General features: G+C 37.9%; 1 protein-coding gene across 2 annotated transcripts in view; it reads left to right on the top strand.

Annotated features, from left to right (window-relative positions):
• The window catches only part of CA1H5orf51 (chromosome A1 C5orf51 homolog), a 44,693-nt gene extending 20,583 nt beyond the window's left edge, over positions 1-24,110 (top strand). Inside the window, exons 1-6 of one of the 2 annotated variants that reach the window (XM_042951001.1) lie at positions 4,338-4,516; positions 8,143-8,249; positions 15,288-15,431; positions 17,912-18,043; positions 18,941-19,055; positions 22,819-24,110. In XM_042951001.1, the coding sequence (XP_042806935.1) occupies positions 4,417-4,516; positions 8,143-8,249; positions 15,288-15,431; positions 17,912-18,043; positions 18,941-19,055; positions 22,819-23,105 (885 nt within the window). In that variant the 5' untranslated portion in view covers positions 4,338-4,416 and the 3' untranslated portion in view covers positions 23,106-24,110. Of the gene's footprint in view, positions 1-4,337; positions 4,517-8,142; positions 8,250-15,287; positions 15,432-17,911; positions 18,044-18,940; positions 19,056-22,818 lie in introns of those variants that run through there. The other variant, XM_042951009.1, reaches the window with a different exon arrangement.
• Positions 24,111-24,594: the final 484 nt, after the last annotated feature.

Here is a 24,594-nt window from a genome sequence, read left to right as displayed (position 1 = left end):
GTGTGTGTGTGTGTGTGTGTGTGTGAGCAGGAGATGGGCAGGGAGAGAAAGAGGGAGAGAGAGAGAAAATCCCAAGCAGGCTTTGCACTGTCAGCGCAGAGCCCAGTGCAGGGCTCAAACTCAAAAACCATGAGATCATGACCTGAGCCAAAATCAAGAGTTGGACGTTCAACCATCTGAGCTACCCAGGTGCCTTCAATTTTTTTTTTTTTTTTTAACAGCTCAGTGTGGAGCTGTGGGAGATGCAGTGAGAGAAACATCAAAGGAAAAGACTTCAAAAGGGAAAGGCTGGAGAAGGTGCAAGGCCTTAGGACATGGTTACATAGCTGAACACAGCTGTGGCTACTAAGGAACGCCTTGAGCCATTAACATTGTCCAGGGCCAGATCCTCTTTCACACCTGACCCTTCCTAGTATCATAAAAAACAATTATCCCAAAATTCAACCTTGAAAAGCAAAATCATTAAGTTGATTACTTCACTTGCTTAGTTGACTTTATGCACTTAGTCTTTAGCAATTATCCTAATAAAGAGAGGCTTCATTCTGGAGTTGGGGCCTCATTCCCACTGAGTGTGAGGACCTTCACTTAACTGCACTTTGTTTGCAGACTCATCTTTTGCAACTCTGGCCATACTCCCTGCAACATGGAGCCTGATTATGATTTTCTCTCTCTCTCTCTCTCTCTCTCTCTCTCTCTCTCTCACTCTCCCCCTCTACCTCCTCTCCCCCTCCCCCCCTGCTCCTCTCCCCTACTCTGTGTCTCTCTTCTCTCTCTCAAATTAAAAAAAAAAAAAACTAAATAAAAATTAAAAGGAAAAAATTGGATTGCCAGTTAGATGAATGTAAAAAGTTACATTAGATAAAAGTTTTATTCAGCTTGTGTTTACATAAAGACCTCTAGAAATCAGGAAGACTGAATTCTTGCTCTCCTTCACTGATCTGCTCCTCCTTCAGATTCATCTGAATCAGTAAATGTCACTGCCCTTGGCCAAGTAGCTCTTGGCAAAAACCTGGACACAGCTTTGATATCTTTCCCCTGCACCTCTCATGTCCAATCCCTTCCCCAAATCCTACTGATTCTACTTCTATAGTGTATCCAATTGAATCACTGCTTTCCATTTCCACTGTCCCTATTCTAGTATGAATTACTTTATTTCTCATCCAGAGAACTAAATGGTCTCCCAGGTGAACTACCCACTTCTCTTTCACACTCTGTCATTCCATTCTCTTCACAGCAGCCAGAGTAAGGTCCTTAAAATACAATCTGATCATACCACTTCCTTGCTTGTAAGCAAGCTTCAATAGCTTCTTGTCCCATGTAAGATAAAGTCTACAATCTTTAACGTGGTACCAGAAGCCCTGTCTGACATGTCCCTACCAACCTATACCCATTCTGTATTATTGTTTTTTGATTTCAGACAACAGGAACTTGCACTAATTAGTTTCAGGATAAAGATGCTGGAAACTATTGAGGAAACGTTGAGCAACCAAGACTTAGGGAGATAAACCAAGTCCTTCCCCAGGAAACTCCACAGCAGCAGAATTCTCTCTGGACTGCTGACATTAATATGATTAGTCTTGTCTCTGTGCTTCTCTCTTCAGTATTTCAAATTACCAGGGGAAAGAATTTGATTGGCTTGGCTTCTGTCAAATTTTTACCCCTGGATCTATCTATTATCCCCAATTTGATCTATCTCCACAAAGTCTACTCTGTCTTATTTATTACCATACACCTATGCCTGGCATCCAGTAGGTGTTCATTAAACATTGAATTAATGACTACATAATTGAATAAATAATTTGGTCATGGCCAGAAGACAAGGTCAGTTAATATAGACATGGCCAGTGGGAGCTTACTCCAGGTTGTGGAGTTCATTTCCATGGTTGTGAGTGAGGCATCCACCTCAAGAGATAACCTCCACCTGTGCTATTAATCCTCACCTTGTTTCACTCCCCCCCCCCCCCCATACTAGGAACCTTTGGCCTCCTTCCATTCCTCCAAGCTGTCAAGAAATTTACAAATTCAGAGTCATTGCATGTGCTATTCACTGTGCCAGATATATTCTTCTCCACTGTGCTGGTTATAGATTTATTGCTCCTTAGCTCTAAATTTATGCTTTTTGCCATTTTTATGAAAAATATATGGGCCCTTTAAGTGTTTTTTTTTTTTTTTTGTAAACTGATACAATGTTAAATATTGTCAATAGAGGGAACTAGAGAGACATTGCAGAAAGCACAAGGTCTTCCTGCTTGTAAATTTAATTTAATTTATTTCTTCTCAGTTAATTGGATTTTATCCAATTATATATCAGTGATGAGGACAATGGTACAAATAGATCAATTATTTATTTTAGAAGATATTTTTTGGTAGATTCATGATGAGTTACTAATTTCTCTGAAAAAATTTTTAAATCTAGCATTATATTTTTATTATATTTATGTGAGTTTTTAAAGTAAAAATAACAAACTGTAAAATTGGAGAAAATTACTCACATTTTTTTAAAGGCAGGGTTTCTCTGGCTTTAAGCACTTTCTTCAGTGCCTTTCTTGGTGAGGGCTGGCTGTTCTCTGTTTGTATTTACCATGAGACAGTCTTCTACAGGTGCTTACTTTGGTATAGTCTTGGATAAATCACGGAATCATGTACTCTAGGGTTTGGAGCAGTTCATAGACAAATTCTGTCCAGTTTCTTCATCTGGATATGAAGGGTTGTACTATGTGCTCTCAAATCCCTTCCAAATCTCTCTGAAGACATGCACGCATGACTATCAGTTGAGCAAATAATTTCCAGTTTCAACTATGCTTCCTACTGAAAGTCCATGGTTGTTTAATGAATTACTGAAATTGTAAATTTTATATAAAATATACACTGAGTAAGTTTTGGCTTTTTTGAGGTGTGAAATGCTTATTAGAGTTTCAATTTTTTTTTCAAAGTTTATTTGTTTTGAGAGACAGAGAGAGTTCACATGTGTGTAAGCATGAGAGGTGCAGAGAGAGGGACAGAGAATCCCAAGCAGGCTCCACACTGTCAGCACAGAACCCAAAGTGGGGCTTGAACTCAGACTCATGACCCGTGAGATCATGACCTGAGCCAAAATCAAGAGTTGGACACTTAACCAACTGAGCCACCAAGGTGCCCTTAGAATTTTGATTCTTTAGCCCACATTGATCATATAATGCAAACTTCCTGGCCTTTAGCTTCCTGATTAGAAAGTTATATAATGAGAAGATAACGTGGGATTTTTGTTTAACTAATAAACACTTTCTGAATACTTATAATGTGCCAGGCACTATAGAAGGCACTGAGGAAACAAAATTAATACGTGATTCCTGTCTGTCCTCTATATTTAGAGTGACTTGGAGGAAGAAACTGTTGTTATAAAGGTCAGCTGGGAAGCCTTTGTGGTCCATCGCTTATAAATTACAACACACTATTTCCCTATTTTTAATGTTTCCTATTAGATATAAAACTATCTTTCATAAAAAGATAGGATGGAGATCATTCAAGATGTGCTGTGTCAAACTGAAAAAAAACTTGAGTTAAGATTTGATAAGAGGCAAGAATATAGGGAATGCAAAGTAGAAATTAGACTTGTTGACGAAGTACTTTGAAACTCACACATGAGAGGATGAACTTCACACACTATGAGCACTTTGAGGGTGTTGAGGTGTATGGCAATATAACTTCTTGTAAATGCAAAATTTTGGTACCACTGGACGCGAGATGGTTAAAGTACATTAATACGGGCTAGCCAAAGCAGATCAGAAAGAAATAAAACAAACTCAGGAGCTAAAATTAAGATTTGGAAAAGCGATACTCCAACACCTAGACTAGAAACACACACTAGCGCTGGGATCTCCCCTCCCAGATGCACAATAACCTCTCCGCTCAAAGACTTAGATGTGCTACAAGGGGGCTGTCAGGCTTTACCATTTCTGACTAGGAGATTATAGTCATTTGATTTTAGGCAACGCTCTCGCTACAAAGGCCAAAATCGGACAGGGGCCAGAAACACAAGAGCAAGGCCAGACAGTCAACCACCACCAGCCAGTCGCTGCCACGCTCTCCTCCCAGCGCCCCCTCAGAGAAAGCTGGCTTCCTATTGGACCAACCTGAGGGTGTGGGCCGCTCCCGATTGGTTTAGAGGAGGGGGCGGGAGAGAGGCGTGCCCTGATGTCATGCCAGCCCCTAAAGTATCCCTACCGCTCAGGATTGTGGGAAGGAGAGGAAGTAACCGAAGACGAAAAAAATATAAACCGCAGCAACCTTTACGGGCCTGGACCGGCCCTGTTGCTGAGCTGGGGTTCCCTCCCACCAACCGGGTGAGCTCCGCCCTTACGCCCCGCCCAAGCCGGGAATCAGGTGACCGCGGCCCGGCAAAGTCACGTGGCTGGGGCGCGCCCGCCCGTCGTGGCCATGGCGGCCGCAGGTTCCAGTGTGGTAAGACGAGTGGAAGAGCTCGGGGACCTGGCTCAGGCTCACATACAGCAGCTTAGCGAAGCCGCCGGCGAAGATGGTGAGGGAGCGGAGGAGAGTGGGGAGGGCGGGCTGGCCGTAGTTCATAGCTGGCACTCGACCGCGGTACGGGCTGGAGGCTGCGGCCTGTGCTCGGTGTAGATCCCAGGCCAGAGCTACCGAAGGTGTTGCACTTGTTACCCTCGCTGCACCGTCGATTGTCCACCTCCAGAAACTCACGTTGCCTTAAGCCAAGGCATTTGTGTCTACACTGCGTTTTTTATAACCCATGAAAACCGCTTACATCTGAGTCAAATCAGTGCTGCTCGTCTTTATGCCTATAGCGATTGGGAAAAGAGTAGAATCTGGATAAAAGTACAAAAGTTTAAATGAGTAGTTAAAGCTGACTGATAGTACGCTGGTAAGTAATGATTGGGATGCAGTAAAGATAGCTAGGCATGTGTAACAGTTAAACTTTTTAATTGCTGCCTTATAAATTTTCGTCTTCTGTTTTGGATTCTAAATCCAACTGTAAACAATACTCTACAGAAGAGCTTTGCATTGGTATAGTTTGGACGATTCTTTTCTATACATCGCCTCAGTTCTCACCACGGCTCTGTTAGTGTTAGAACACTTGTTTGGAAAGGTCCAAGTGTTTTCCTTAGGAAAGACTGGCTTAGAGAATTACTGCGACTTTTAAGTTTAATTGTCTTATTTACATCTCAGCTCCCTATAGGTTCTACATTATTTTATTTTTGAGTTTTGAGCATTTAGTAATACAGATAGGCTTTTAAATTCTGGTGGTCTGTCATCAGACTTATAGGAAAATAGTAGTGGAACATTTTGCCAGATTATTGATTGTTGGTGAATGTATTGAATAGGGTCCACAATGAAATGGCTCAAGTTCAATAAAGATTATTTGCTTGATTATCTTTTCTTAGAGTATGTTTTTCAAAATCCACAGACCACCCTGAAGCTGACTTCTTTTTTGGTTTGTGGTAAGTGAATCCCAGGATTCACATGAATAGTTTATCCACCGTAGTGGCTATTACCTGGAAGTGTATCCAAATTACCTCTAAATAAGCTATACAGTGATCTTCACCCCACACCAGCTCCACTTAAACCAGACTAAAGAGATCAAAGAATGTTTTTTATTCACTTATCACTGAGCCCAAACGTCATTCTCATTTTTCCATGGAAGAGTTCTTTACTCCAGACTAGAATAAGGGGTGGAAGTAAAAGTAAAGTGGTGGGGCACAGAAGTGGCTCAGCTGGTTAATCATCCTCCCTTGGCTCAGGTCATGATCTCATGGGTTTGAGACACCATTGGGCTCTCCACTCTCAGCAAGGGGCCCGCTTCAGATCCTTTGTCTCCCTTTCTCTGCTCCCTCCCCTGGTCACTCTCTCTCTCTCAAAAATAAATAAACATCAAAAAAATTTAAAAAGTAAAGTGATGTATGTCCTTGTTGAGAGACATTATTTGATTTTTTAATTTTTAAAGATTTTAGTTTTAAGTAATCTCTGCACCCAGCATGGGGCTCAAATTTACAATCCCAAGATAAAGAGTCATATGCTCCAACCACTAAACTAGCCAGGCACCCCTTTTTGGGAGACTTTAAAGTTGTGAAGATTTGCTAAAAGTAAAATAATACTGATCTTCGTTATGAGCTATTAATGAGTATTAATGGCAACATTTTCTTATTTTATGAAGTTAAATTAAAACATGGTTGCAGATGTTTGAACTGAACTTGGCATTCTTTTCCACACAACAAAAATAATATTCACTCAATATGTGTCCTTTCCTGTAACAGCTACATATTTGTATTACATTATAGGAATTGATAGTTTTCTGTTTTCTACTTCAAATGAGATGCAACTAGACATTATTCTAAGATTGCTCTCCTTTTTATTTCTGGTCAATTTTTGTTCTTTATTTCTCATTGTACAAGCACAATATGTTCAGTATATAGAAATATGCCATGAGAGGGACTTTTTCCAGAGGTCATGTAAGAGTCACTTGTCTTTGCCTTGCCAGTCGTCACTTTCAATGGTTCTAGTAAAAATACTATATTTTATAAAAGTTTGCTAAAATGTGAGCCATTATCCCCTCTCCCCTGTACTTAGGAATTCATGTGAGATACTCCTTCAGCAATGGTTTAGTGAATTTAGTACAACTCTTTACATTTAAAATAATCTTGCAAATTAAGAAGAAGAAAATGTCAACTAAGTTTCTAAAGCACATATAGAGTGCCATGTTCCATTCACAGTGGAATTTTTTTCCCCCCAGGTTGGGAGATGCTACTTCTGGGCTGAGAGATTGGAAGGCAGTGCTAAAGAAGTAGCTTTCAAAGCAAAAAAAATAGTGGATCTTAAATCAATCAGAATCTGGTTTAGATACAGGCTAGTCCTCACTTGGAAAAACTTAAGGTCATTGTATGGTTGCCAACAGACATAATGAAGCTGGTGTCGCTTTCACTCCAATACTAAACAACTTACTATTTGTATAAGTGCTAAAGCTGGATCAGATGGGCCTGCAGTAAGTTCTGCATTTTCTGTCTGTTGGCTAGTGTTGGAAAAGATACATATTTCTGAAGGGAAGCACAAAAGGGGCAAATTCAGAGACTTTGAAGTCTTGATGGTAGGCATGTCTAAATTTGACTACATGAGATGGTGCAGAAGGGTAGATAAATAGCACCTTGGTATGGACACTTGGCGGGTTAGGGAGGAAAAATCTATAAGAAAAAAGTGAAACCATGAAAACCAAGGGAATATGATACTGGAGACAGGGGAGAAATTAGACAACGTAGGGGTGCCTGGGTGGCTCAGTTGGTTAAGCATCCGACTCTTGGTTTCCGCTCGGGTCATAATCTCATGGTTTGAGTTCGAGCCCCTCATTGGGCTCCAAGCTGACAGTGTGGAGCCTGCTTGGGATTCTCTGTCTCCCTCTCTCTGCCCCCCCCCCCACTTGCGCTATCTCTGTCTCTCTCAAAATAAATAAGGAAACTTAAAAAAATTAAAAAAAAAAGAAATTAGACAATGTAGAGGGGAGAGAGGGTGAATTGTTTTTAGAGGGCATATTAGAATACTCCTTTCTTTGAAAGAATTAGGTAATTTGTTCCACTTACAGGTTTTTGAAGGAATAAAATATGCAGATGGGTTATGTAATTTTTTAGATTATGTAATTTTAATTATAACAGCTATTTACATACATAAATACATAAACAGGATAAAGTTAAAATTGCTCAGAGCTTACATTTTTGGCGCACTTGATTTAATCAGTCATGTTCTTTTAGGAAATACATTTATGAAATTATAAGTTTTTAGTGAAGAACTTTCTGTAGATTTATGTATATTGTTTGTACTATTCGAATACAAGTTTTCAATTTATTATTTAAATATTTTGAGTATGTCAACATCATAAAAGCAGCACTATGAAAATGAAAATACACATTGCATTTAAGAAATGGCAACTGAACCTGGAGAAGTTCAGTCTAGCTATTGAGAATAAATTACTGTGATGAATTTAGGTAGGATTAGGCATTATGATGTACTTCATGGTTTACATAAGATATTACTACCATGCTGCGTCTTCATGCTGTGACATAATATGATTTCAGATACACCATTTTTTTTTTGTTTAAAGAACACCTTGAAACTATATGAAATTCATGTTTTTATCTCTTACAGATCACTTTTTAATTCGGGCTTCTGCAGCTCTAGAAAAATTGAAACTTCTGTGTGGAGAAGACAAAGAATGTTCAAACCCATCAAATCTTCTAGAACTTTACACACAGGTACTGAAACAGATGTGGTTTCTGAGATGATATGGGGACAGATTGCCTATATAAGATGATTGACTCTGACTCCAAAGTTTAGGTGTAGTGAAACCAATTTATTCTCTATTTAAAGTGTTTGATTTTTGGGGCACCTGGCTGGCTCAGTTGGTAGAGCATACAGCCCCTAATCTTGAAGTTGTAAGTTTGAGCCCCACATTGGGTGTACAGATTGCTTAAAAATAAAATCTTAAAAAAAAAAAGTGTTAGGGTACCTGGGTGGCTTAGTTGGTTAAGGGTACAACTCTTGGTTTCAGCTCAGGTCACGATCTCACATTTTGTGGGATTGAGCCCCATATGGGGCTCTATGCTGACAGTGGGGAGCCTGCCTTGGATTCTCTCTCTGTCCCTCTTTATCTGCCCCACCCCCACTCACATGCTTATGCTTGCTCGCCCTCACTCTCAAAATTAAATAAACCTAAAAAAAAAAAAATAAAGTATTTAATTTTGGTCAGAAAAACCCCTTTATATATAAAACATATAGACTTGAAACTTTGAAACTATAGAAAGAAGATTTATTATTTAATGTATTGTTAAGGAAAAAAATCTTGCAGATAGCAGAATTGCTTCCTTTTATATTTCATTAAGCAAAACACTAGTACATGCAATTTCCAAGCTTTTGAAAGTTATTCAGAGGGAATAAAGGTCTCTGTAAGGTCCCTGATTATTTTTTTTCCCTGAAATTCATCCTTTTTTGGGATCCTCCACATGACTCTCCTGCTATTGTCATGCAACTGTATAAAATTTTTCTGCACCCCAGTCTCCCCCCTGCTGCTTTTTTTTTTTTTTTTTACTTTCCTTTCAAATTCAGGTCTCTGTATGGGGAAGACCTAGTTTGGTTTTCTCAAACACTGCTGAGGCAAGTTGACATTAAGAAACATAATTTCATTATAGTAACTAACGTTCTTATAGCACTGTATAGTTGACAGAGTGCCTTATATGCTTTACTTGATAATGAAGACGAAGTGGTTATGAAGAGTAGAGTAAACATAGTTAAGCTTTCAAAGTACACATGTATAGCATTTAGGGGCCTGGCACTCTACTTCTTATTGGGAGGTACATAAAGCTGGTTTCCGCCTTCAGATATCATGGTTGACTGAACCTATAACAACTTACTCATAAAACCCAAAGGGCTGCTGTTATTTGGCAGAGCTCTGCCTGGCTTTCTTTCCCTTTGGAAGACTCCCTGCTTGTTTCATTTCTTTCAGTGAGAGGGTTGTAAACATTTTTTTTCTCTTCAGATTTTTATTTAAATTCTAGTTACTTCACATACAGTGTAATAACTGGTTTCAGGAGTAGAATTCAGTGATTCATCCCTTACAACACCCAGTGCTCATCATAACAAGTGACCTCCTGAATACCCATCATCCATCTAGCCCATCCCCCACTCACCTCCCTCCATCAACCCTGTTTGTTCTCTTTCACAGCCTCTTGTGCGTTGTTACCCTTTCTGTTTTCAGTGTTTCCCCCCCTCCCCTATGTTCATCTCTTTTGTTTCTTAATTCCACATATGAGTAAAATCATATGGTGTTATTCTTTCTCTGGCTGATCTATTTTGCTTAGCATAATATACTTTAGTTCCATCCGTGTTGTTGTTGCAAATAGCAAGATTTCATTCTTTTTGATCACCGAGTAATACTCCATGTACACACACATACACACACACACACAGACACGCACCATGTCTTCTTTATCCATTCTCAGTTGATGGACATTTGGGCTCTTTCCATACTTTGGGTATAGTTGATAATGCTGCTATAAATACTGGGGAGCATGTGCCTCTTTGATTCTATATTTTTGTATCCTTTGGGTAAATACCTAGTAGTACAATTGCTGGATCGTGGGGTAGTTCTAGTTTTGATTTTTTGAGGGACCTCCGAACTGTTTTCCAGAGTGGCTACACCAGTTTGCATTCCTACCAGCAGGGTAAGAGGGTTCCCCTTTCTCCGTATCCCTGCCAATACCTGTTGTTTCTTGTATTATTAATTTGGTATCTTATCATGATTTTGATTGATATTTCCCTAATGATGAGTGATGAAGAGCATCTTTTCATGTGTCTGTTAGCCATCTGTATGTCTTCTGTGGAAATATGTTCATGTCTTTTGCCCATTTCTTCACTGGATTATTTGTTTTTTGGGTGTTGAGTTTGATAAGTTCTTTATATATTGTGAGTACTAACCTGTTATCAGATATGCCATTTGCAAATATCTTCTATTGTATAGGCTGCCTTTTAGTTTTGTTGACTATTTCCTTTGCTGTGCAGAAGCTTTTTATCTTAACTACTAATTTATTTTTTCTTGTTTTCGTTGCCTTCAGTGATGTGTCTGGTAAGAAATTGCTCCAGCCTAGGTCAGAGAGGTTGCTGCCTGTGTTCTCCTCTAGAATTTTGATGGTTTCCTCTCTCATATTTAGGTCTTTTATAAATTTGAATTTTTGCATATGGTGTCAGAAAGGGGTGCAAATTCAATTTTCTACATGTTGCTGTCCAGTTTTCCCAACATTTTTGTTGAAGAGTCTGCCTTTTTTCCATCAGGTATTCTTTCCTTCTTTGTTGAGGATTACTTAACCATGTAGTTGTAGATCCATTTCTGGACTTTCTGTTCTGTTCCATTGATCTGTGTGTCTGTTTTTGTGCCAGTACCATACTGTCTTGATGATTACAGTTTTGTAATATAGCTTAAAGTCCGGAACTGTGATGCTTCCAGCTTTGCTTTTCTTTTTTATGATTGCTTTGGCCATTTGGAGTCTTTTGTCGTTCCATACAAATTTTAGGATTGTTCTAGCTCTGTGAAAAATGCTAATGGTATTTTGATAGAGATTGCATTAAATGTGTAGATTGCTTTGGGTAGTATGGACATTTTAACAGTGTTCTTCCAATCCATGAACATGGAATATTTTTCCTTTTTGCAGTTGGGGGGGGGGGGGTCCTCTTCAATTTCCTTCGTAAGTGTTACACAGTTTTACTGTTACACAGTTTTACTGGTTAGGTTTATTCCTAGGTATCTTATGATTTTTGGTGCATTTGTAAATGGGATTGATTCCTTGACTTTTCTTTCTGCTGCTTCATTATTGGTATATAGAAATGCAACAGATTTCTGTACATTGACTTTATATCCTGAGACTTTGCTGAATTCATGTATTCTAGCAATATTTTGGTGGAATCTTTGGGTTTTCCACATAGAGTAACATGCTGTCTGTAAATAGTGAAAGTTTGACTTCTTCCTTGCCGACTTGGATGCCTTTTATTTCTTTTTGTTGTCTGATTGCTGAGGCTAAGACTTCCAGTGTTATGACAAATAGTAATGGTGACAGTGGGCATCTGTCTTGTTCCTGACCATACAGGAAAAGCTCTCAGTTTTTCCCCATTTGAGGATGATATTAGCTGTGAGTCTTTTGTATATGGCCTTTATGATGTTGAGGTATGTTCCATTTATTCCTGCTTGTTGAGGGTTTTTATCAAGAATGGATGCTGTATTTTGTCAAATGCTTTTCTGCGTCTATTAAGAGGGATTATACAGTTTTTATCCTTTCTTTTATTAATGTGGCGTATCATATTGAATGATTTGCGGATACCAAACCAGCTCTGTAGCCCAGGAATAAATCCCACTTTATTGTGGTGAATAATTCTTTTCATGTACTGTTGAATTCTATTTGCTAGTATCTTATTGAGATTTTTTGCATCCATGCTTATCAGGGATATTGACCTGTAATTTTCCTTTTTATTGGGTCTTTGTCTGGCTTTGGAGTCAAGGTAATGCTAGCTGCATAGAAGGAGTTTGGAACTTTTCCTTCCATTGCTATTTTTTGGAACAGGTTAAGAAGAATAGGTAGTAACTCTTTAAATATCTGGTAGGATTTCTCTGGGAAGCCATCTGGCTCTGTACTTTTATTGGGAGATCCTTCTTTCCTTCTTTCCTTCCTTTCTTCCTTCCTTTCGAGAGCATGGATGGTTGACACGGGCGGGGGGGGGGGGGGGGGGGGAGAGAGAGAGAGAGAGAATCTTAAGCAAGCTTGATGTTCATGATGTTCAGTGTGGAGTCCGACATGGGGCTCAATCCCACAACCCTGGGATCATGACCTGAGGTGAAATCAAGAGTTGGACGCTCAACAGACTGAGCTACCCAGCGCCCCTGTTGGGAGATTTTTTTTTTTAAGTTTATTTATTTATTTTGAGAGAGAGAGCTAGCAGGGAATGGACAGACAGAATCTCACATAGGATCTGCTCTGTCAGCGTGGGGCTTGAACCCACAAACCATGAGATCATGACAGAGCTGAAATCAAGAGTCCGATGCGACTGAGCAATCCATGCGCCCCAGGAGATTTTTGATTACTGATCAGTTTCTTTGCTGGTTATGGGTTTGTTCAAATTTTCTGTTTCTTCCTGTTTCAGTTTTGGTAGTTTTTATGTTTCTAGGAATGTGTCCATTTCTTCCAGATTACCGAGTTGATTGACATAATTTTTCCTAATACTCTCTTACGGTTATTTGTATTTCTGTGGTGTTGGTTATGATCTCTCCTCTTTCATTCCTGATTTTATTTATCTAGGTTCTTTCTCTTTTCTTTTTGATAAGTCTGGCTAGGGGGTTATCAATTTTATTAATACATTCAAAGAGTCAGCTCTTAGTTTTGTTGATCTGTTCTACTGGGTTTTGTTTGTTTGTTTCTACTTCATTTATTTCTGCTCTAGTCTTTATTATTTCCCTTTTTCTGCTGGCTTTAGGCTATATTTTCTGTTCTTTTTTAGCTTCTTTACATGTAAGTTTAGGTTGTGTCTTTGAGACTTTTCTTGCTTCTTGAGGTAGGCCTGTATTGAATATACTTCCCTCTTAGGACTGCCTTGCTGCATCCCATAGGTTTTGGACTGTCATGTTTATATTTTCATTTGCTTCCATGTACTTCTTTATTTCTTCTTTAATTTTCTGATTTACCCATTCATTCTTCAGTAGGATGTTCTTTAACCTCCATGTATCTATGGTCTTTCCAAATATTTTCTTGTGGTTGACTTCAGGTTTCATAGCTTTGTGGTTTGAAAATATGCATGGAATGATCTAGATCTTTTTGTGTTTGTTGAGGGCTGATTTATGACCCAGTATGTTTGTTGCACTGGTTCTCAATACTTGCCCCTGTAGAGATGCATATGCAAGGTGCAGGGGCGCAGGGCTTAGTGTAAGCACCCGGTCTCCACTTGGTCCTCTTTAGCTCACTGAGATTGCTCAGTACTGATGGGCGGCGGGGGGAGGGAGAGTGCAAAATGGCTTAGCCTGGCTCTTCCGTCCCCAGAGCAGGGAGCTTGTGCCTGCCACTTTTCGTGTAGTCCTCACAGAAAATCACTTCTCTTGTGTCCCTGGCTTTCATCAAATCCCTGTCTTCATGCTGTCTGTGTCTGAGCTGTTTTATCTCAGGTGTGTGGCTTGATTTCTAAACTCCGAATTTTAGGGACTTGTGCAGCAGGGCCCTGTGCTGATCCTCTGGGGGAGGGTCTCGCCAAGCTGTTGCCCCTTGCCAACTGTCCCAGGAAAGTGTTTGCAGGACCGCGCAGTGGTTTGGAGTTCATGGCAAAGTGGAGCAGAAAACTGGCATCAAGACTCGCTGTCCTCAGTCAGTGTCCCTGCTCCTATGCCTGGGAATCGTGTAGCACGTTAGCACCACCCTTTCTTCTGTCCCCTAGAAGGCCTTGCTGCCACTCCCAAGTGCAATCCAAGCAGGGGATCTATTTCTCCCCCAACAACCAGAGAATCCTCAGACCACACTGTCTTCTGCAGGGTCTTCACCCTCCTTCCCCACGGGAATACTGCTAAGCCAGGCACGACCTTGGCAGTGGTGGACTTCTAAAACTTGTTGCACTCCACTCCTTACAATACTTTGCAGTAGTCTTTTTTTTTTTTTAGCAGGGCTCCCTCTCCTCTGGAGCACCCTCAGTTCTTATCTCCCCCAAATCAACTCTCTGCAGATTCTACCTTCCACAATTTTACTTGTAGTGTTATTTTTTCAGTCAGTTGATTTCTTGGGTGTTCAGAGTGACTGGATATTTATCTAGCTGTGTTCAAGGGAAGAGGGAAGCTTCCCCTATCCCTCCATCTTAATTAACTTCTACCCTCTAAACATTTGAATTTATTTCTAAAGATAAGATGAAAGACCTAGAGATACAGATTTGAATTCTCCAGGCCCCCTTAGACCCTAATTATGGTTCTGAATCAAAGTTACTATCCGTAGGATAATGATTTGCTCTTCCTGACTTAGGCCTTCAACACAAGAACACTTAGCACTTAAGTAGCCCTGTATAATTAATATTCTGTGTGTTGTACATATGTTAATTCATTCTATCATCAAAGCAAGGAACTTTGAAAAGCAGTTTCTTTATTTTACCAATAAAATTGACTGTCCTTGGTTAGTTGGGTGATTAGTGGAAGAACTCAGTTTCCTTAGTCTTAGTCCAGTAGATTAAAAAAAAAGAGAGAAAGGGTTGTGTAGTTTTAAGGTACTTGAACAGAGCATCTTATATTTAGGAATGCTAGGGATTTAGTGTTTAAATTGCATAATGTTGGCTATATACTGCCTTTATTGGGTGGCAGAATACATATTCCCCAAATGCTAGGTCTGCATTTGAAGAAACAAATAAACTATTTGAAGATTCAATATATGAAACTAGAGGTAGTGATCTTAAATTGATATAGCAGGCATTTAGAAAATTTTCAAGAAGTATGTATGTGTAAATTGCAAGGAACATAATATATTTTTCGTAATTAATGTCATATATGATTAGCTTAAAGTCTTATTTATTTACTTTTTTTGAGAGAAGCAAGATTATCATTAATTCAATATTTTACTAAAATACCTATGAGGTTTCCTATGAGGCCCATCAGAGACTATGTGTACAGCTAGACATTTTTCCCACTTTTCAAATTTAATTGTCTAATAAAGCATCTGTATATGTAAGGTTAAAATGTAAGTTATTCACATTTCAATCATTAATGGATACTTTTGTTTGTTTTACTGCAGGCCATTTTGGACATGACATATTTTGAGGAGAACAAACTAGTAGATGAAGATTTTCCTGAGGACTCTTCACAGAAAGTAAAAGAGCTGATCAGTTTTCTTTCAGAACCAGAAATTTTAATTAAAGAAAATAATATGCATCCAAAAGTAAGTTTTGTAGTCCTGTGAATTATGGTGGAATGCTGTTTCTTCCTCTTCTGCTCTTTAGAGTCTGTCATTTCTTCTTCTGGAATGTGTCTTGGTCTCTGTTTAAAATGAAGATTAAAGGAGGGATGTATGAGACTTTAACACCTCAGACCAACATCACGACTAAAGTATCACATACATGTTTCAGAATATTTGCATGATGGAATTGTATTGGAATTACTGGTGCCTGATCATTTTCTGAACACAGATATTTGCTATTTCTGCTCCCTTTACTTCCGCAGATTGAAGGTCCTGAGGGATCTAATTAACACATCTCTTGTCCTTTTTACAGTCTTTTTCCTCCTGGGCATTTGCTGCTTTTCTTCCTATTGATCACCCCATCCCTCTGAGGCCCTCAGAGCCTGGCTTTTGTTCTTCCCCAAACATCTGCCCTTTCTCCCATCCTGGAAAGATACACCCTCACCAAGGATATCTTAATCCTCTGATTTTCTCTATTCTGTCTGCTTGACAACCTGTTCACATGCTTTTTATTGTCATCTCTGTTTAGATGATTCCAAGATTTTTGTCTAGCCCTGGCTATTCTTGCAAGCAAATAATTTATTATCTTTAACTGCCTGGTGGCTCTCTTTACCCAGATTTTTTTTTTTTTTTCTCTCTATGTGTTTATCAGGGGATGTTAACTGTGGGAACAAATAATCCCAAGTTTTAAATGATACAACACAGTAAAAGTTTGATATATTAAAACCTTATATATATTTTTTTTCATTATTTTATTCTAACAGTACTACAAGTGTCATCTTGTTTCAAGTAACAGATTTCTAAAAAGTTACCCTTTTTTAACACTTATTTTTTATTGAACTGTTGTTGACATACAATGTTACATTAGTTTCAAGTGTATGGTATAGTGATTCAACAATTTCGTATGTTATGCTATGTTCATAAGTGTAGCTACATCTTCCAAGGCAATTACAATACCATTGTACCCATTTTCCCTGTGATTTACTCATTCCATAACTGGGAGCCTGTATATCCCACTCTGTTTCCTTCACCTGTTTTGCCCATTCCTCTGGCAACCATCAGTTTGTTCTCTATTTATGAGTCTGATTCTGCTTTTTGTTTGTTTATCCATTTGTTTTGTTTTTTAGATTTCACATGTAAGTGAAATCACGTGGTATTTGTCTTTCTCTGTCTGATTTATTTTTCCTAGCACGATACCATGTAGGTCTATCTACGTTATCACAAATGGCAAGATCTTTTCTTTTTTATGGCTGAATAATAACCCTTTGTATTTACCACATCTTTTTTATCCATTTATCTATTAATGGACATTTGGTTATTTCCATATCTTGGCTATTATAAATAATGCTGCAATAAACGTAGGAGTGCATATATTTTTTTAAATTAGTCTTTTTGTTTTGGGTAAATACCCAGTAGTGGAATTACTTGATCATACAGTAATTCTATTTTTAATTGTTGAGGAACATTCATACTGTTTTCTCAGTGGCTGCACCAAATTACATTCCTACCAGTAGCATACAAGGGTTCCTTTTTCTCCACATCCTTACCAACACTTACTATTTCTTGTCTTTTTGATTCTAGCCATTCTGACAGGTGCAAGATGATATCTCATTGTGATTTTGATTTGCATTTCCCTGATAATTAGTAATGTTGAGCATCTTTTCATGTGTCCGTTGGCCATCTCTATATATCTTCGTTTGAAAAATGTCTATTCACGTCCTCTGTTCGCTTTTTGATTGGATTATTTGGGGTTTTTTTTGGTGTTAAGCTATATAGATTCTTTATATGTTTTGGATATTAACCCCTTATCAGGTAGACCATTATGTTATTTGCAAACATCTTCCATTCAGTAGGTTGCATTTTCATTTGTTGATGGTTTCCTTTGCTGTGCAGAAGCTTTTTGTTTTGATGTAGTCTCAGTAGTTTATTTCTTTTGTTTCCGTTGCCTCAAGAAAAATACCTAAAAAAATATTGCTAAGGCCAATATCAAAGAAATTACTGCCTATGTTTTCTTCTAGGCGTATTGTGGTTTTAAGTCTTACGTTTAGGTCTTTATTTTATTTTGAGTTTATTTTTGTGTATGGTGTAAGAAAGTAATCCAGTTTCATTCTTTTTCATGTAGCTGTCCAGTGTTCCCAGCATGATTTATTGAATGAAAAGTTATCTTTTTAATCAGATTATGGAATACTTATATTTCAGATATATTAGAAATGGCTACTAAAATACTTAAATATTATTTTCTAAAAAATTGTAAATTGGAGTAGTTATTTTCACGTAGCAATAGATTTCTAAACTTATAATTGATTCAAACAAAGTAAGGCATTCATGAATAATAAGTAGCCAAGTAAAGGGCAAATTTTGTGAAATGAAAGTGTTTTGAATTGCTCAATATTTTGGAATTTAATTTTGATTTTTACAGATGTGACGTTTCTTTTTTTAGCTAAGTCTTTGTTGTGTTTCAGCCCTGCGATTTGCTTGGGGATGAACTTCTGGAATGCCTCTCTTGGAGAAGAGGCGCTCTACTCTATATGTATTGTCATTCTCTGACCAAAAGGAGAGAGTGGCTCACAAGAAAATCCAGTTTGCTTAAAAAGGTAAAAAGGTGTTCCTTATACATTTTAGATTGTTGACTTTACAGGTTTCAAAAAGCTGTCATTGGTGTAGTACGAAGAGTAGTGGAATCAAAGGGTCTGGGTTTGCACTCCAGGTTTCAACTTACTAGCTATGTATTCTTAAGCATATGGGAATTACTGTGAAGATTAAATAAGATAACATGTGAAAGCCTTTGTAAACTGGGAAGTTGACGTGCTTTTTTTAAGTTTGGGATTTTTTTTTTAAATAGAATATAGACTGTCTGTATTAATTTCTAAGCATATTTATGGCCTGAAGGAAACAAACTTGGCTGTGACCCTCTCTCTGTCAGCAGATCACTCATAAAGAACCTTGTGACCCTACTGTAGAACACTGTAACCCTCTGATTCATCTTGACTCTTCTGACCAAATCTGTAAATCCAAAGAACCTGTCTTACATTGTTCACTAAGAATTCAAACTTGAGTTGGTTGTATACATAGTTTATGCGGGCCTAGAAATGAGAGGTTACCCTTGATGTAAAATTTTGTTCATAGTATTTCTTAAATTATAATAAGTACATGTTTTAATAAATTATTTTTGAACAATTACTTGTTATTTTATCTTTTTCTTCCTCTGTTAACATCTTTGAGAAATATATTACTGAGTCATGTGTTCTTGATTAGTTTTTTCTTTTTTTATCTCCCATACTCTTTTGCTAATTGGAGCATTTGGAAGGTTGTATTTATAAAAGTTTTGGGATGGGGTGGGTCCTTCTACCATTGTGATATAATAACCACAAGATACATTTACAAACTAGTCAATTTTCTCTTAAGTAAAGAATGGGGGGGGAATTAACGTTTGAGGTTTCTACAGTTCTTCATATAATACTTATAATTCTTTGGCTTTGATTTTCATTTAGTATCTTATTGATGGAATCAGTTACTTGCTACAGATGCTAAATTACCGGTGTCCTATCCAGTTAAATGAAGGAGTTTCTTTCCAAGACTTAGACACAGCTAAATTACTGAGTGAAGGTAATGTGATCTCTTTTTGCAGTTTCCTGTTTTAAAGGTTTTTTTTTTTCTTAATTTTTACGTTTACTAGACTTTATTCTGTTTTAAATGAATTTCAAGGTACATTATATACCAAAAAATAATAAAAGGGCTTTTAAATATCTTCTCATGTAAAAAATAAAAAATACTGCTATTCCCTTTATAGTAACTTTGAAAGAATTATATGTCATGCTGCTTTTATTTCGTATCCCCAATTAGGCACTAGATTCGGCTACTTGAAACAGACTGGAAATAACTTTTTTTAAGTTTATTTATTTTGAGAGAGAGAGAGAGAGAGAGCGCCATGCATGCAAGCTGGGGAGGGTCAGAGAGAAAGGGAGAGAGAGAATCCTAAGCAGACTCTGCACTGTCAGCATAGAGCCCGACTTGGGCCTTGAACTCACAAACCTTGAAATCATGACCTGAGCCTAAATCAAGAGTTGGATCCTATCTGACTGAGCCACCCAGGTGCCCCGGAAGTAACTTTTAAACAAGTAGAAATTTACTGCTCTTTCACATAAAAATGGTCTTAAGGGGCACATGGGTGGCTTAGTCAGTTGAACGTCTGACTTCTGCTCAGGTCATGATCTCACGGTTCCTGGGTTCAAGCCTCATGTTGGGTTCTGTGCTGACAGCTCAACTTGGAGCCTGGAGCCTACGTCAGATTCTGTGTCTCTCTCTCTCTCTGTCTCTGCCCTTCCCTCACTTGCACTCTCTCTCAAAAATAAATAAACACTGAGAAAAAAAACAACAACCAAAACCAGAGCTGATTATGGTGATTCCTATCAGGATCCTACCTTTTTCCTCCATCATCTTCAGAACTACAGCCTTACAGCTTCAGAGGGAGGCATTTATACAGAATACATGTAAATAGTACTTCCCAGAGTTGTGCAACATGCACCTCTGTTGAGGATATTGCATTTTCAGTGTCTCAACATGCTTCTGGAGGTCTTTTCGTCTCACCTGTGTTTCAGTCTATAGGAATGGCAAAAAGATGTTTCTTTCAGTCAACACTGCTCCTTTGGAAAATCTTCTTAGAAGTTTCTGACACTTAAAACTTCCACCTACATTTCACTGGCAATAATTTAATCACATGGCTTCAAACAGCTACAAGGGAACCTGGAATTACAGTATAGCCCGTCACCTGATACATTGCCATCCCAAATAAAATTGTCTCTTAACTAAGAAAGAAGGGAAGAATGAATACTGGGTGGCAAATGTTAGTTCCTATCATATCTATCCACCTGAAAATATTAGGAACTGGATATAGAGCATCATTTGGGTTTTAGACTGAGGTGTGGGAGGGAAGAACCACTTATTTTTGCCATCTCTTTGTAAGTGGAGGAACTGATGTCATGATAAGCCAGAAGATGTGTTGAAGGTCACATAGCTGGCAAGTGACATTAGATTATATGTGTAAACTTTCTTTTTACTTCATCTGAAATTTTGATGGGGAGAAATCAAATACGGAGAAGAAGAAACCTTAGGGAAAATTCTATATTTCAATTTTATAAGTATATTTTAATTATCCTTTTTTCTTTGTTAGCTTTTGTAGGTTTTTCCATTTTATTTGAAAACACTGCTTAGAAAAAGCAGCATGATTTAAGCTACTGAAAGTTGTTATTTTCAGTTAATTCAGGCACATAGCTGTCCTAAAAATTGCAAATACCAAATGCTCCTCCAGTGGGCCTGTTTTGACAAACATGGTGTTTTGGTTTATTTGTAGGAAGTATTTCTTGCGGATAACTAGTAAACTGATTAGCTGCATTGACAGTGGCCTTCCTAAAATCTCCTCACCCACCAATATGGATTGATGTAAAAGAAAAAGTAGGGATGGGCACGAAAGCCTATTTGGAACCAAAGAAAGTAGCAAGAGTCACCAATTTCTCTTATTCTCTCATTTCTAGTCATAGGGTAGTATACTCTTACAGCCTGGAATTTTCTCTTCAGGATGTTTGTGGTACTAGTGTCTTCTCTTAAATCATAATTTGATTGCATTAGCCCCTAGCTTCCACTACTTCTTCCACAGGAGAATCAAAAGGGACAGATAGGGTCTCTTTTTTCCAGGAAAAAAAAAAAAAGAAAACAACATCCACTCCATAGCACTTTTGCCACAGGGCTAGGTACTCTTCTGGTGTTGGCTTCTTGTTCTCATCTAAAGCAGTTTGTTCCTCCCTACTTCATCTCTCTCAAGATGTAGGTTAGGAGCCAGGAAGCCTACCTGGCTGAATTACTCCTGATACCCCATCAGAGAGGTTCTAATTTTTTTTCTTCACTTAAAACATTTATTCAAAAATGAAAACAATGTAAGTGTTTTGACATGATAGTTTTTGTATACTTAAATCTGTATATTTTTATACATACTATGGTTTTGAAAATTAGTTCTTAGTATTCTGTAAGTGTGAAAATTTTATTTTAGACTTAGGAAGGATCTTAGAGATTTTATTTTATTTTATTTTATTTATTTATTTATTTTAATTTTTTAATGTTTATTTATTTTTGAGACAGAGAGAGACAGAGCACGAGCAGGGTAGGAACAGAGAGAGAGGGAGACATAGAATCCGAAGTGGGCTCCAGGCTCTGAGCTGTCAGCACAGGGCCCGATGCAGGGCTCGAACTCATGGACTGGGAGATCATGATGTGAGCTGAAGTCAGATGCTTAACCGACTAGCCACCCAGGGGCTATTTATTTATTTATTTATTTATTTATTTTAAATTAAAAAAAAAAATTGCATCCAAATTGGTTAGCATATGGTGCAACAATGATTTCAGGAGTAGATTCCTTAGTGCCCCTTACCCATTTAGCTTATCCCCCCCTCCCACAATCCCTCCAGTAACCCTCAGTTTGTTCTCCGTATTTATGAGTCTCTTCTGTTTTGTCCCCCTCCCTGTTTTTATATTATTTTTGTTTCCCTTCCCTTATGTTCATCTGTTTTGTCTCTTAAAGTCCTCATATGAGTGAAGTCATATGATTTTTCTTTCTCTGACTAATTTCGCTTAGCATAATACCCTTTAGTTCCATCCATGTAGTTACAAATGGCAAGATTTCATTCTTTTTGATTGCCGAGTAATACTCCATTGTATATATATATACCACATCTTCTTTATCCATTCATCCATTGATGGACATTTGGGCTCTTTCCATACTTTGGCTATTGTTGATAGTGTTGCTATAATCATGGGGGTGCATGTGTCCCTTCAAAACAGCACACCTGTATCCCTTGGATAAATGCCTAGTAGTGTAATTGCTGGGTCGTAGGGTAGTTCTATTTTTATTTTGAGGAACCTCCATACTGTTTTCCAGAGTGGCTGCACCAGCTTGCATTCCCATCTAATTATTTTTTAATATTTTATTAGCCAATATTAAACATAATTCTGAATAATCCTTAATATTAATTTTAAAAGTTCTACATGAATTCAAAATATTTTTGTGGCCAGATCTTAGTGATAATTTGCCCAACTTTAGAACTTAAGAACACAGTGACCTAAATGATTCTTTAAAAAAAATCTCTGACAAACTGTTTTTTAGGGGGTTGGGAGTGATGGACCTCTTTTATAGGTAAAATAGAGATAGAAATGCAAATTAAATGAGGATTATATTAGTGATCATTTGGCTTTTCTAGTGTAACTGAAATGAGAAGGAAAAATGCTTAATGACATAAAAGGAATTTATTAGAGTTTTAATAACCAAGGTTTCTTTTTAAATATTTAAATTCTAATCTCTCAACCTAAATGATTTTCCCAGGAATATTTAGTGACATTCATTTGCTGGCTATGATGTACAGCGGAGAAATGTGTTACTGGGGATTGAAGCATTGTGCAGATCAACAGCCAGAAAATCATGAAGTGGATAGTGGTGTTTCCGGAGCAAGCTACACGACACAGAAAGAACCCTTGGATTTCCGAGAAGTAGGAGAAAAAATTTTGAAAAAGTATGTATCTGTGTGCGAAGGACCCCTGAAAGAACAAGAATGGAATACAGCAAATGCAAAACAAATTTTAAACTTCTTTCAGCATCATACCAACCAGTAAGTTCAGCTATTCTTTTTGAAACAGAAGAACAAAACAACCCGTGAAATGGAAAAAGTTCCAGAAAAGAAGACATATTGACACTGAGCTTAAGAATGTTACACTATGTAAAGATAACCAGCAGGGTTACCTATTTTTAAATGCCATCGCCATCTTTCATTACATATTTTTAAATCTATGAAGGAACAATTCTTTAATTTCTAAGATGGCATGTAATTTTAATTCAGCCATCCTGTAACTAATACTAAGTAGTAATCCAGTTTAGCTTTTTAGAATTTTTTTATTACTTTAGGTTTCTTTTTTTAATATTGTGACATAAAATTGACCACTTTAAATATCTTCAGATTATTTTTAGGTCTATCTTGAAGCTACGCTTCAGCGATTAAAATCAAGTCACCTCATTGCTTTAGATGGATAAAAAATGGGCAAAATAGAAGATTACAGTATTTAGACTCCCATTTCCAGAATAAGATAAATAATGCAATGCCACAAGAGAATTGTTTGATTTTTTTTCACCATGTATTACTAATAGAATTAAAAAATTTTATGCTATTGGGCTTTATATAACCATTTTCAAATGATTTTCCTGTTTTGTTAAAAGAAAATGGATGGCTTATCAAATGAGTAATGAAGGTGAAACCAATTTAGGTTAGTCCATCATTAGCTCATATGTGTTTAGAGCACACCTTTTTGGATGTATTGAAATTTTAATATTCTTGTCTTTAATAATAGAGATGGCCAGAGAACCTAACTTTCTATCTTGCTTACGGTATTTCTGTCTACCTCAACTCCTCTTGTCTTCTTGGGATGATCTAATACCTTGCTGATATCCTTGACTTCTGTGCCAGTGACTTCATCACATTCCAAGAGCTTACTCCCATAGCTACACCTTGAATGAAAATCACCATCTTGTGTTCTCTTTCTGAAATCTTAAATTACAGTAACCGATAACAATTTCTATCTTTCCAGCTTTTTCACTTCCTCATTTTTGTTGATTTTTCTTTCCCTGTATTTCTATTCTTTTTTTTTTTTTAACGTTTATTTATTTTTGAGACAGAGAGAGACAGAGCATGAACGGGGGAGGGGCAGAGAGAGAGGGAGACACAGAATCAGAAGCAGGCTCCAGGCTCTGAGCCATCAGTCCAGAGCCAGACATGGGGCTCGAACCCACGGACCGCGAGATCGTGACCTGAGCTGAAGTCGGACGCTTAACCGACTGAGCCACCCAGGTGCCCCCCTGTATTTCTATTCTATCTCTAGCTTCTTTACAGCCTTCTCCTCTTGACTGTTCCTCTTTCTCCTAAACCATCAGCCCGTTTCAGATTTTCTTCCTTTCCTCCAGCTTCAGCTTTATAAGGGTCACCAGTTGAAGTGCTCTCCACAGCCCCTTCAAGTCCGTTGTCCTCTTGTCCTTCAGTGTAACCATTCTGCACATCTCACCATTGAATTTATCCTGTCACCCACCTTTTCTGGAATGCTGTGTCCCATGTGA

This window comes from Panthera leo, chromosome A1 (assembly GCF_018350215.1).
Source record: "Panthera leo isolate Ple1 chromosome A1, P.leo_Ple1_pat1.1, whole genome shotgun sequence".
NCBI classification, from domain to species: domain Eukaryota; kingdom Metazoa; phylum Chordata; class Mammalia; order Carnivora; family Felidae; genus Panthera; species Panthera leo.
Note: the sequence above shows the minus strand (reverse complement) of the source record. Positions and strands in the feature narration are given on the sequence as shown.